This window comes from Salvelinus namaycush, chromosome 19, assembly GCF_016432855.1.
Source record: "Salvelinus namaycush isolate Seneca chromosome 19, SaNama_1.0, whole genome shotgun sequence".
Classification (NCBI taxonomy): Eukaryota; Metazoa; Chordata; class Actinopteri; order Salmoniformes; family Salmonidae; genus Salvelinus; species Salvelinus namaycush.
This window is the reverse complement of record NC_052325.1, coordinates 45,316,751-45,329,745: the sequence shown is the minus strand read 5'-3', so window position 1 is coordinate 45,329,745 and position 12,995 is coordinate 45,316,751. Positions and strand designations below refer to the sequence as shown.

Here is a 12,995-nt window from a genome sequence, read left to right as displayed (position 1 = left end):
ACATTATTTCACTTCTTCCACACTCACTTTACGGAAATCCAAATTACAATGCTTGGCTTTCATACTTTTATCAATAATCCTTGGATGTGTATTATCAGTGTGTGTTGCTGGGATGTCATGTCTAAGTTTGGTAATCTTGTCAATTAAAAAATCCTTTAAGTAGTTGGCAATATCAGTGGGTGTTGTGATGAATGAGCCATGTGTTTTCATAGATAGATCTGAGTTAGATTTTTTTTTTTCATTTAAGGTGCTCAAAGCTTTATATTATCATTCTTTATGTCATTTATCTTTGTTTCATAGTGTAGTTTCTTCTTTTTATTCAGTTTATTCACATGATTTCTCAATTTGAAGAATGTTTTCCAAATCGGTTGTGCAGCCTGACTTATTTTCCTCATCCCTCTCAACCATAACATTTTTCATTTCCTCATCATTCCACAGGGATTTAACAGTTTTTACAGTCATTTTCTTAATGGGTGCTTATTAGTGACTGGAATAAGCAATTTCATAAATGTGTCAAGGGCAGCATCTGGTTGCTCTTCATTACACACCACAGACCAACACATTATTTACATCAACAAGATAGGAATCACTACAAAAATGTATTGTATGACCTCTTATACACTATATTAGGCCCAGTCTTTGGGACTTTAGTTTACCTAGTTATGGTACTATATAATGATTACTACATCCGATGGATTTGGATACTCCTTCAAAACAAAATGACTGCAGCATTAGTAAAGATGTGATCAATACATGTTGATGATTTCATTCCTGTGCTGTTTGTAACTACCCTGGTAGGATGACTGATAACCTGAACCAAGTTGCAGGCACTAAGTACAGTTTGAAGCTTTCTCTTGAGAGGGCAGCCTGATGAAAGCGAGTCAATAATTAAATCACCCAGAAAATATACCTCTGTTGATATCACATACATTATCAAGTATTTTACACGTTATCCAGATACTGACTGCACTTGGTGGTCTATAGCAGCTTCCCACCAGAATGGGCTTTAGATGTGGCAGATGAACCTGCAGCCATATTACTTCAACAGTATTTAACATCATATCCTCTCTAAGCTTTATAGGAATGTGGTTCTGAATATAAACAGCCACACCGCCACCTTCTGCATTTCTGTAGATGTTATAACCATGACATGAATATCAACTTGAGTCTTTCTGTCTGTCTGTGCGTGTGTCTGTGCGTGTGTTTGTGTGCGTACCTGTAGTACAGCACCTGTGGTATCTGTCCTCTAGTCTGGTTGGTCCCGTTGCTGCTCAGGCTACAGGTTCTGAAGGTAAAGGCCACGCCATCGGAACACTGAACCGTGGTCATCCCTCCATCCCCATTGGCCGTTCGGCTGCCATAGTTACGCAGGCGGACAGCATATTTCACACCCTCCTGTAGAATGTAAACAGGATTGTGCAACATATATTGTTTTCATAAGTTGCATTGAGTCTGTGGTATAAAAAATACTAAAGAAGGATGGATGGATGCCAGCATACATATATGGTTAGATTGATGGATAGATATGTCTGCATAGCAGGCTGGGAATTACCAGGGACCTCATGATACCTGATGATACCTGAAATGTATTGCACTTCTCATGATTCTGTATGCATTGAGATTCGATACCGATGTTCCAAACATATTGCTCACTATATTTCTGCTTCATAGAGACAAGAGCATGAGAAAACGAGTTTGGATCAGGGAAATAAAAGAGATGAAAACATGTTGGCAAACAATTTAAAGATGTAGAACAAGCTATAGGATGTAAAATACCGGAGTTTTAGCGCAGGTAAAGCCGACAGGCACTAGCTAACAGTAAAAATAAATAAAAATATTTGTATTTATTTACAAATCGATACTTGCGAGTCAAATATCAATTTGAAATATTTCCCAAAAAATTGTTATGTAACTATCGATTTTTCCCCCCACATCACTACTGAATAGGGCACATGATTCTAGTCCTGTGTACCTTTAGTGGCACGGCCTTGTCGAGGCGTATCTCGGCAATGTCGCTGGGAGAGTCATCGGTGCTGTAGGTTCCCTTGACCAGCTCCAGAGACGTCCACCTGTGGGTGTGGACCGAATCCCCAGGGTGCTCCGTCTGGGCCTGGAGGGGGAGAAGAAGGGTAGAGGGGAAAGAGAGAAAGGAGAGAAGTGGTGAGAAACAAGAAGTTAAGAATTCCTAGGGAAGCTTAAAGACGTCCTCCAGCAATTTTTGAACTTTTACTGTTGAAAAGCAATAGTGGCGAACTGTTGACTATAGAAGCTACGGAGGGAGGGACCTAAAATCTTCCAATACGTTGTATCAAATTTTTTTGTTGTTGAAAATAACAAAAAAATAAAACAATTTATTGAGCCCGTCATATCTTCTGTAGTCAGACCATTCTACTGTGTCTTGGAATAGCGTCACTTCCTGATGTACGCGGAACGAGGAAGAGCTCGGTTTTGTTGTTTGGAAAGTTTGTTGTTTAAAAGTATATTGGAAAGTTATTGGTAGCTACCTAGCTTCTTATGTTGGATCCCGCAACGCAGTTGGCATCCGTTGCTGGAACTACTTACAGTTGGAAGTTTACATACATATACATATTATCCAAATACATTTAAACTCAGTTTTTCACAATTCCTGACATTTAATCCAAGTAAAAATTGCCAGTTAGTCACCACGTTATTTTAAGAATGTGAAATGTTAGAATAATCGTGGAGAGAATGATTTTTCAGCTGTTATTTCTTTCATCACATTCCCAGTGGGTCAGAAGTTTACGTACACTCAATTAGTATTTAGTAGCATTGCCTTTAAATTGTTTAACTTGGGTCAAACATTTCAGGTTGCCTTCCCACAATAAGTTGGGTGAGTTTTGGCCCATTCCTCCTGACAGAGCTGGTGTAACTGAGACAGGTTTGTAAGGTCTCCTTGCTCGCACACACTTTTTCAGTTCTGCCCACAAATGTTCTATAGAATTGAGGTCAGGGCTTTGTGATGGCCACTCCAATACCTTGACTTTGTTGTCCTTAAGCCATAACTTTGGAAGTATACTTGGGGTCATTGTCCATTTGGAAGACCCATTTACGACCAAGCTTTAAACTTCCTGACTGATGTCTGAGATGTTGCTTCAATATATCCACATAATTTTCGTCCCTCATGATGCCATCTAGTTTGTGAAGTGCACCAGTCCCTCCTGCAGAAATGCACCCCACAACATGATGCTGCCACTCCCCGTGCTTCACGGTTGAGATGGTGTTCTTCGGCTTGGCAAGCCTCCCCCTTTTTCCTCCAAACATAACAATCGTCATTATGGCCAAACAGTTCCATTTTTGTTTCATCAGACCAGAGGACATTTCTCCAAAAAGTTTGGTCTTTGTCCCCATGTGCAGTTGCAAACCGTAGTCTGGCTTTTTTATGGCGGTTTTGGAGCAGTGGCTTCTTCCTTGCCGAGCAGCCTTTCAGGTTATGCCGATATGCCGCACCAAAGTACGTTCATCTCTAGGAGACAGAACGCATCTCCTTCCTGAGCGGTATGACGGCTGTGTGTTCCCATGGTGTTTACACTTGCATAATATTGTTTGTACAGATGAACGTGATACCTTCAGGCGGAATGTCCCGGGTTTGTGGCTGTTTCCCTGCTGTTTGTTGTTTCCAATTTCCCCGTGACCTGCCCTGTATGGAACTGCGAGGAGTAAAAGCCTAACATATGTTGCTACCATGACAAAAGACCAAAGCCGGTGGGAGTACCGTTGAGGACAGTGCCAGTGGTTTCTCTCTATCACACGAGAAGGACCTTTTAAATGAACAAAAAGAGACCTACAAGCAGTTGTTATAACAACAAGAAAATAGCTTCCAAGTGTGTTGTCCAAATACTCATGGATTCTACTAATAAAAGAATGGACGACCTGACCAGAGAGGTCCAGGACCTGAAGAACAGTTTGCAGTTCTCCCAGAGTCAGCTCGACGAGATGAAACAGGAGAACGGCAAGATGACAGCAATTTGTATGTCATTGAGAGAGGACATCAGTTCTGTGTGTGAATCCATGATAACAATGACAAATAAAATCGGACTCTCTCGAGGGACAATCAAAGCGAAACATGGTTGTGGACAGAATTGCAGAATCTCCACGAGACCTGGATGGAGTCTGAGGACAATGGGAAATGATCTCTGAGAAATTGAAGATGGACCACAGAAAGATTGAGGTGGATCGCACCCATAGGACTGGAAAACCCACCACCGGCCCAGGTGATAGACCCAGGCAGATAGTGGTCAAGTTCCTGAGGTTCAAGGACAAGGTAGCTGTTCTGGAAAGAGCCAAGAACTTGAGAGGAACGTATATCTTCCTCAATGACGACTATCCTGAAGCTGTGCGCCAGAAGAGGAAAGAACTGATTCCAGCCATGAAAGCTGCCAGAGCGCTTAGGGACATTGCGTACATCCGCTATGACAGGCTCAGTGTCCACCCTCCCTCCCAGAAGCCTGGAAGGGATGAGAGCCAAGCCTATGGGTTCGTAGCCTCAACCCCGCAGCACGCACATCAATTGATAAATGGACTGCTGAATGTATATTTTTTTCTCTTGCTTTGTCTGCTCTTTTCTGATAAGCTACCCAGCTTAAAAGGGCTGAAAATAGCCCAAATAGCCCATGAAATCAATAACTTGCCAACATCAGATAACATTCATATATTAGCCATTTCTGAGACTCACTTATATAATTCTTGTGATGATACATCAGCAGCAATACAAGGATATAACATCTATAGAAGACACAGAAATGCTTATGAGGGAGGTGTTGCTATATACACTGCTCAAAAAAATAAAGGGAACACTTAAACAACACAATGTAACTCCAAGTCAATCACACTTCTGTGAAATCAAACTGTCCACTTAGGAAGCAACACTGATTGACAATAAATTTCACATGCTGTTGTGCAAATGGAATAGACAACAGGTGGAAATTATAGGCAATTAGCAAGACACCCCCAATAAAGGAGTGGTTCTGCAGGTGGTGACCACAGACCACTTCTCAGTCCCTATGCTTCCTGGCTGATGTTTTGGTCACTTTTGAATGCTGGCGGTGCTTTCACTCTAGTGGTAGCATGAGACGGAGTCTACAACCCACACAAGTGGCTCAGGTAGTGCAGCTCATCCAGGATGGCACATCAATGCGAGCTGTGGCAAGAAGGTTTGCTGTGTCTGTCAGCGTAGTGTCCAGAGCATGGAGGCGCTACCAGGAGACAGGCCAGTACATCAGGAAACGTGGAGGAGGCCGTAGGAGGGCAACAACCCAGCAGCAGGACCGCTACCTCCGCCTTTGTGCAAGGAGGATCAGGAGGAGCACTGCCAGAGCCCTGCAAAATAACCTCCAGCAGGCCACAAATGTGCATGTGTCTGCTCAAACGGTCAGAAACAGACTCCATGAGGGTGGTATGAGGGCCCGACGTCCACAGGTGGGGGTTGTGCTTACAGCCCAACACCGTGCAGGACGTTTGGCATTTGCCAGAGAACACCAAGAGAACGCCCTGTGCTCTTCACAGATGAAAGCAGGTCCACACTGAGCACGTGACAGACGTGACAGAGTCTGGAGACGCCGTGGAGAACGTTCTGCTGCCTGCAACATCCTCCAGCATGACCGGTTTGGCGGTGGGTCAGTCATGGTGTGGGGTGGCATTTCTTTGGGGGGCCGCACAGCCCTCCATGTGCTGGCCAGAGGTAGCCTGACTGCCATTAGGTACCGAGATGAGATCCTCAGACCCCTTGTGAGACCATATGCTGGTGCGGTTGGCCCTGGGTTCCTCCTAATGCAAGACAATGCTAGACCTCATGTGGCTGGAGTGTGTCAGCAGTTCCTGCAAGAGGAAGGCATTGATGCTATGGACTGGCCCGCCCGTTCCCCAGACCTGAATCCAATTGAGCACATCTGGGATATCATGTCTCGCTCCATCCACCAACGCCACGTTGCACCACAGACTGTCCAGGAGTTGGCGGATGCTTTAGTCCAGGTCTGGGAGGAGATCCCTCAGGAGACCATCTGCCACCTCATCAGGAGCATGCCCAGGCGTTGTAGAGAGGTCATACAGGCACGTGGAGGCCACACACACTACTGAGCCTCATTTTGACTTGTTTTAAGGACATTACATCCAAGTTGGATCAGCCTGTAGTGTGGTTTTCCACTTTAATTTTGAGTGTGACTCCAAATCTAGACCTCCATGGGTTGAAAAATTTGATTTCCATTGATAATTTTTGTGTGATTTTGTTGTCAGCACATTCAACTATGTAAAGAAAAAAGTATTTAATAAGAATATTTCATTCATTCAGATCTAGGATGTGTTATTTTAGTGTTCCCTTTATTTTTTTGAGCAGTGTGTATATATATATATATATATATATATATATATATATATATATATATATATATATATATATATATATATAAAGTGAACCCACAACCACAACACTTCAATAACAATTGACATAAGATCTTCTATATATATATACAGAGCCATATCCCTGTAATGCTTAGAGAAGATCTTATGTCAATTGTTATTGAAGTGTTGTGGTTGCAGGTTCACTTGGCACATCTAAAGCCTTTTCTTTTGGGGTGTTGCTATAGGCCACCAAGTGCTAACAGTCAGTATCTAAATAATGTGTGTGAAATGCCTGATAGTGTAAGTGATGTAAACAGAGAGGTCTACTTTCTTGGGGACCTGAATATTGACTGGTTTTCATCAAGCTGTCCGCTCAAGAGGAAGCTTATTATTGTAACCAGTGCCTGTAATCTGGTTCAGGTTATTAATCAACCTACCAGGGTGTTTACAAACACTACAGGAACAAGATCATCCACATGTATCGATCACATTTTTACTAATACTGTAGAACTTTGTTCTAAAGCTGTATCCGAACACATTGGATGCAGTGATCACAATATAGTGGCTATATCCAGGACAGCCAAGGTTCCAACAGCTGGGCCTAAAATAGTGTATAAGAGATCATACAAAAGATTTTGCTGTGACTTATGTGGATGATGTTAAAAATATTGGTTGGTCTGATGTGATTAATGAGGAGCATCCAGACGCTGCACTTGATGAATTTATGAAATTGCTTCTTCCAATTATTGATAAACATGCACCTGTTAAGAAACTGACTGTTAGAACTGTTAAGGCTCCATGGATTGACGACAAATTGAAAAACTGTAAAGTGGAAAGAGATGGGGCAAAGGGAGTAAGTCTGGCTGCACATCTGACTGGCTTACTTACTACAAATTGTGAAATTATGTGACTAAACTCAACAAAAAGAAGAAACTGTATTATGAAGCCAAGATCAAGAATGATGGAAAAAAACTTTGGATAAAATTATGGACAAAAAGACAAATTCAACTCCATCTGTCATCGAATCAGATGGCTTATTCATCACAAAATTATATTCATGCATTAAAAAAAAAATAATGAAAGAAAAGCAGTACAACTTTGAATTTTGTAAAGTTAGTGTGGGACAGGTGGGAAAATTATTGTTAACGATCAATAATGACAAACCTCTTGGCATTGACAACTTAGATGGAAAGCTACTGAGGATGGTAACTGACTCTATACCACCCCTATCTGTCATATTTTTAATCTGAGCCTAGAGGAAAGTCTAAGTGCTATGGCTTTTCAACCTCTGCCATATCATGAATTCAGAGCCATCTAATCTAATAGAATTCTAATAGAAACTTCTAATATAATTTTTTTTTAATGGAAGCGACTCTAATGTCAAACATGTAAAGTGTGGTGTACCGCAGGGCAGCTCTCTAGGCCCTCTACTCTTTTCTATTTTTACCAATGACCTGCCACTGGCATGAAACAAAGCATGTGTGTCCATGTATGCTGATGATTCAACCCTATATGCATCAGCAACCACAGAAACTCTTAACAAAGAGTTGCAGTTCTGTTTTGGAATGGTGGCCAGTAATAAACTCGTCTTGAAAATTTCTAAAACTAAGAGCATTGTATTTGGTACAAAACATTCCTTAAGCATCTCCAATTCAAAATTAAATCTAGAGTCGGCTTCCTATTTTGCAACAAAGCATCCTTTACTCATGCTGCTAAACATACCCTCGTAAAACTGACTATCCTACCGATCCTTGACTTCGGCTATTTCATTTACAAAATAGCCTCCAACACTCTACTCAGCAAATTGGATGCAGTCGATCACAGTGCTATCCATTTTGTCACCAAAGCCCTATATACTACCCACCACTGCGACCGTTTGCTCTCGTTTGCTGGCCCTCGCTTCAGATTCGTCGCCAAACCCACTGGCTCCAGGTCATCTATAAGTCTTTGCTAGGTAAAGCCCCGCCTTATCTCAGCTCACTGGTCACCATAGCAGCACCCACCCGTAACACGCACTCCAGCAGGTATATTTCACTGGTCACCCCCAATGCCAATTCCTCTTTGGCCGCCTTTCCTTACAGTTCTCTGCTGCCAATGACTGGAACGAATTGCAAAAATCACTTAAGCTGGAGACTCATATATCTCTCTCTAACTTTAAGCACCAGCTGTCAGAGCAGCTCACTGCACCTGTACATAGCAATCTGTAAATAGCCCATCCAACTACCTCATCCCCACACTGTTATTTATTTGTTTTGCTCCTTTGCACCACAGTATCTCTACTCACATTAATCTTCTGCACATCTATCACTCCAGTGTTTAAATTGCTAAATTGTCATTTTGCCACTATGGCCTATTTATTGCCTTACCTCCCTTATCTTACCTCATTTGCACACACTGTATATAGACTTTTCTATTGTGTTATTGACTATGTTTGTTTATTCCATTTGTAACTGTTGTTGGTGTCGCACTGCTTCGCTTTATCTTGGACAGGTCGCAGTTGTACATGAGAACTGGTTCTGAACTGGCCTACCTGGTTTTAAATAAAGAAATATATATATATTATAATGAAATAATGAAATATATATATATTTTTTAACTAGCATTAATGGGAGCAGTGGTTGACACTTAAATAACGTGCCATATAATTCTGCGACACCATGCAAGCTGTGCTGCAGTACGCTGCAACTTTTAAAGGACGAACTGTAACTGTAACCAATCGTGTGAACGGGTTAGGCAACTCAGGTGTCTACACTTCAACAGCAAAGTTAGACAAGACGGAATGTTATTAAGTAGAACTTTGTAACCAAAAAGGGGGTAATGTAGACATCTATGGGTCTTTAGCGAAGTCCAGCCAACCTTTTGATACAGGATGCAGTGTGTTAGGATTTATGTTTATGCACTATAGCCTGCTAGCATATTGTTTGAAGATGAATATTGTTTTGTTACACACACACACACACACACACACACACACACACACACACACACACAAACAATACAGATGTGTGTGTGTAGGTGTGTAAAGACTGACCAACATTGAGTGACAGGCCATAAACGCTGTGGTCAATCTGGAGAGGGGAGGGGTGCATATCTCTAAGCCAACCAGGGAGGGTAGGGCACTGGACAATACCATATTAGGAACTGTTTCAGTGTAGAATCGACAGACATAAGACGGATCTAATCTACCCAACAACCAGATGCGGACAGAGGAGAGCACTAAGGGACTTGGACAAGTCCGGGTGCCAGCATAGGCTGGGCAAAGTCTAAACCGCGCTCAGCCTCTACTGTGATAGGCCAACAGACGCGTTGGAACTACGTCATCACGGTATAAGAACAGCTGTTTACGTACTTCCTGCCAGTTCCCTGTTTCACCCTGCGCGGTGATACAGCGAACCCGTATATACGAAAATTGCATTTACCATTTATCGCTTGAGTTTAATTAAAATACTTCAAATATATTCGGTGACTCAATCACATTTTGTCCTGATACCAGATTTGAACTGACGCAAATCTCTTTCAAGTGATGAGTATGAAAACTATCCCCTGTAAGTATTTTTTTAGAATTTGTTTTTAAAATGTAAACTTTATTTAACTAGGCAGGTCCATTAAGAACAAATTCTTATTTACAATGAGCCAACAATTATGGCCGTCGCACACTTAAGCAGACCAGAATCAAATTGGTCGGCCCCTGTGGATTTCTTGTTTTCTATTAATTCAGTCTTCTTTTTCTGTAAATAGCCTAAAAGAAAAGCTTCAACTATTATTTCTCTGATCATTCAGCAAGTTCCCCTATTAGCATCCAGCCCAATTGTGAATAGGCTTAGAAGTTATTTCAAAGAGATGGTGATTAAATGCATCAAAGATTGTATTTTTTCCCATAATGAAGCCTGTGTCTGAATTAATTTGTTGTGGCAGAGGGGAGGAAGTAGAACCATTCAGGGATTTGAAGGTTTTCCAGAATTTAGCCGGGTTACATTAGAGCGGTTACATACAGTGCATTCGGAAAGTATTCAGACCCCTTCCAATTCTCCAAATGTTGTTATGTTACAGCCTTATTCTAAAATGGATTAACTTCTAAAATGGATTAACATCAATTTACACACAATACCCTATAATGAAAAAGTGAAAATCAGTTTAGAAATGTTGCCAATTGTATTAAAAACAAAAAACAGAAATACCTTATTTACATAAGTATTGATATCCTTTTCTATGAGACTCGAAATTAAGCTCAGGTGCATCCTGTTTCCATTGATCATCCTTGAGAGGTTTTTACAACTTGATTGTAGTCCACCTGTGGTATATTCAATTGATTGGACATGATTTGGAAAGGCACACACCTGTCTATATAAGGTCCCACAGTTGACAGTGCATGTCAGAGCAAAAACCAAGACACGAGGTCGAAAGAATTGTCCGTAGAACTCCGAGACAGGTTTGGGGAAGGGTACCAAAAAAATGTCTGCAGCGTGGAACGGCCCCAAGAACACAGCGGCCTCCATCATTCGTAAATGGAAGAAGTTTGGCACCACCAAGACTCTTCCTAGAGCTGTCCGCCCGGGCAAACTGAGCAATCGGAGGAGAAAGGCCTTGGTCAGTGAGGTGACCAAGAACCCAATGGTCCCTCTGACAGAGCTCAAGAGTTCCTCTGTAGAGATGGGAGAACCTTCCAGAATGACAACCATCTCTGTAGCACTCCACCAATTAGGCCTTTATGGTAGAGTGGTCAGACGGAAGCCACTCCCTCAGTAAAAGGCACATGACAGTCAGCTTGGAGTTACCCAAAAGGCACCTAAAGGACTCTGACCATGAGAAACACAATTCTCTGGTCTGATGAAACCAAGATTGAACTATTTGGCCTGAATGCCAAGTGTCACGTCTGGAAGAAACCTGGCACCATCCTTACGGTGAAGCATGGTGGTGGCAGCATCATGCTGTGGGGATGTTTTTCAGCGGCAGGGATTGGGAGACTAGTCAGGAGAGGGAAAGATGAACGGATAAAAGTAGAGATCCTTGATGAAAACCTGCTCCAGAGCGCTCAGGACCTTAGTCTGGGGCGAAGGTTCACCTTCCAACAGAACAACAACCCTAATCACACAGCTAAGACAACGAATGCGTGTTTTCGGGACAAGTCTCTGAATGTCCTTGAGTGGCCGAGCCAGAGCCCGGATTTGAACCCGATTTGAACTGTATAACTGTCCTGTATAACTGCCCGTACAAACTGCCCGTACAAACTGCCTGCGAAACGCCACTCTACCTACTGCTGTTATCACTCTCGGGGTCTGCAAATGTTGATCTAAATCACATGAGTAGCCATGTGTGCTGTTACCACTCTCGGGGTCTGCAAATGTTGATCTGATCACATGAGTAGCCAGGTGTGCTGTTACCACTCTCAGGGTCTGCAAATGTTGATCTAATCACATGAGTAGCCAGGTGTGCTGTTACCACTCTCGGGGTCTGCAAATGCGAGTTGCAGTTGCTTTCCGCGTTGGGAAATAGTAATGCTATTTGCTGAATATTAGAAGTACAGTAATACTTTTGGCATTGTTGGAAAGCTCAGATTCTTCCATTTTTATTCCCTTATCACTGTTATTTACCCACCTCGTATGGTTATGACGGGGAGAAAATCAGAGTTGTAAATTGTTTAACCTGCAGCCAGCTTTGTAGCTTATGATTACTCATGGGGTACTATGGTTATAATATGTCACAATAGAAATAGCCAGCTAAGATATAGAAGGGGGATTGTAGTTGGACAAGGTTATCTGAATGTGTACATGATAGAAGTTAGAGGTAAATCTAAAGAGGTAATATAGAGAAGAAGAAAAAATGCATTGACAAATTACTGACTAAAAGTGTGTGGACTTTGAGTCAACTGATAATAACAAAAACTAAGACCGATGAAATTACTCAAATGTGACTAAGACTAAAAGTTATTAGTCAAAAGACAAACTAAATGTAAAATATCTACCAAAATTAACACAGAATTAAAGGCAGATCTAAAACTCTTACATCATCAGCGAGCACCTCCAACTCGTACTCATGGCTGCCTCCGCCGCCGTAGACACAAAAACCCACCAGCACCACGCCAGGCTTGTCCACTGTCAGACAGATGGCATCTGGAGAGCCGTTGCCCGTGTTCCAACTGCGGCCCTGGCTCGTCTTGGTGAAGCGGTTGGGAGTGGACTTCACAGAGTGAAGCGAGTTCAGACCGTCCACCTGGGACAGACGAAGAGACAAGTCATTATGGTGTCTTTTATATCGTTTTTTTTGTGGTCATGTACTGGTTGTATAAGGACATTTTATTAACGTCATTTTAGCAACCAGAAAAATGGGTATTTATCTGGTTGTAATCTGACCAGACAAAATATTTTTCACAACGCCTTGATCTTGTCATAATCTTTACCTGGTTTTAACAGATACTAATTGGTTCTAATCTGGTTATATGACGTCTTGTCAACCAGAAAACCAGCTTACAAAAAGCTAATTACATCATTAAGACCATGCGCCAAATGTGTGTTATTTATGAGCTTTATAATTCCACCAGGTGGTAGTACTGAGGTGAATAAACATGAGGGACGTTTCATTGTTATTGTACAAGACAATGACTGATCCAACCTCATGACCATGACGTCAGCCAGAAACATTAC

The 12,995-nt window shown here is 42.0% G+C and overlaps 1 protein-coding gene across 1 annotated transcript in view; it reads right to left on the bottom strand.

The window, feature by feature from the left end:
* LOC120064471 (E3 ubiquitin-protein ligase MYCBP2-like) overlaps nucleotides 1-12,535 on the bottom strand; it is a 110,129-nt gene extending 97,594 nt beyond the window's left edge. Inside the window, exons 1-3 of the mRNA XM_039015067.1 lie at nucleotides 12,358-12,535; nucleotides 1,973-2,110; nucleotides 1,217-1,395 (exon numbers count right to left, since the gene is read on the bottom strand). Coding sequence (XP_038870995.1) covers nucleotides 1,217-1,329 — 113 coding nt within the window. The 5' untranslated portion in view covers nucleotides 1,330-1,395; nucleotides 1,973-2,110; nucleotides 12,358-12,535. The remainder of the gene's footprint in view (nucleotides 1-1,216; nucleotides 1,396-1,972; nucleotides 2,111-12,357) is intronic.
* Nucleotides 12,536-12,995: the final 460 nt, after the last annotated feature.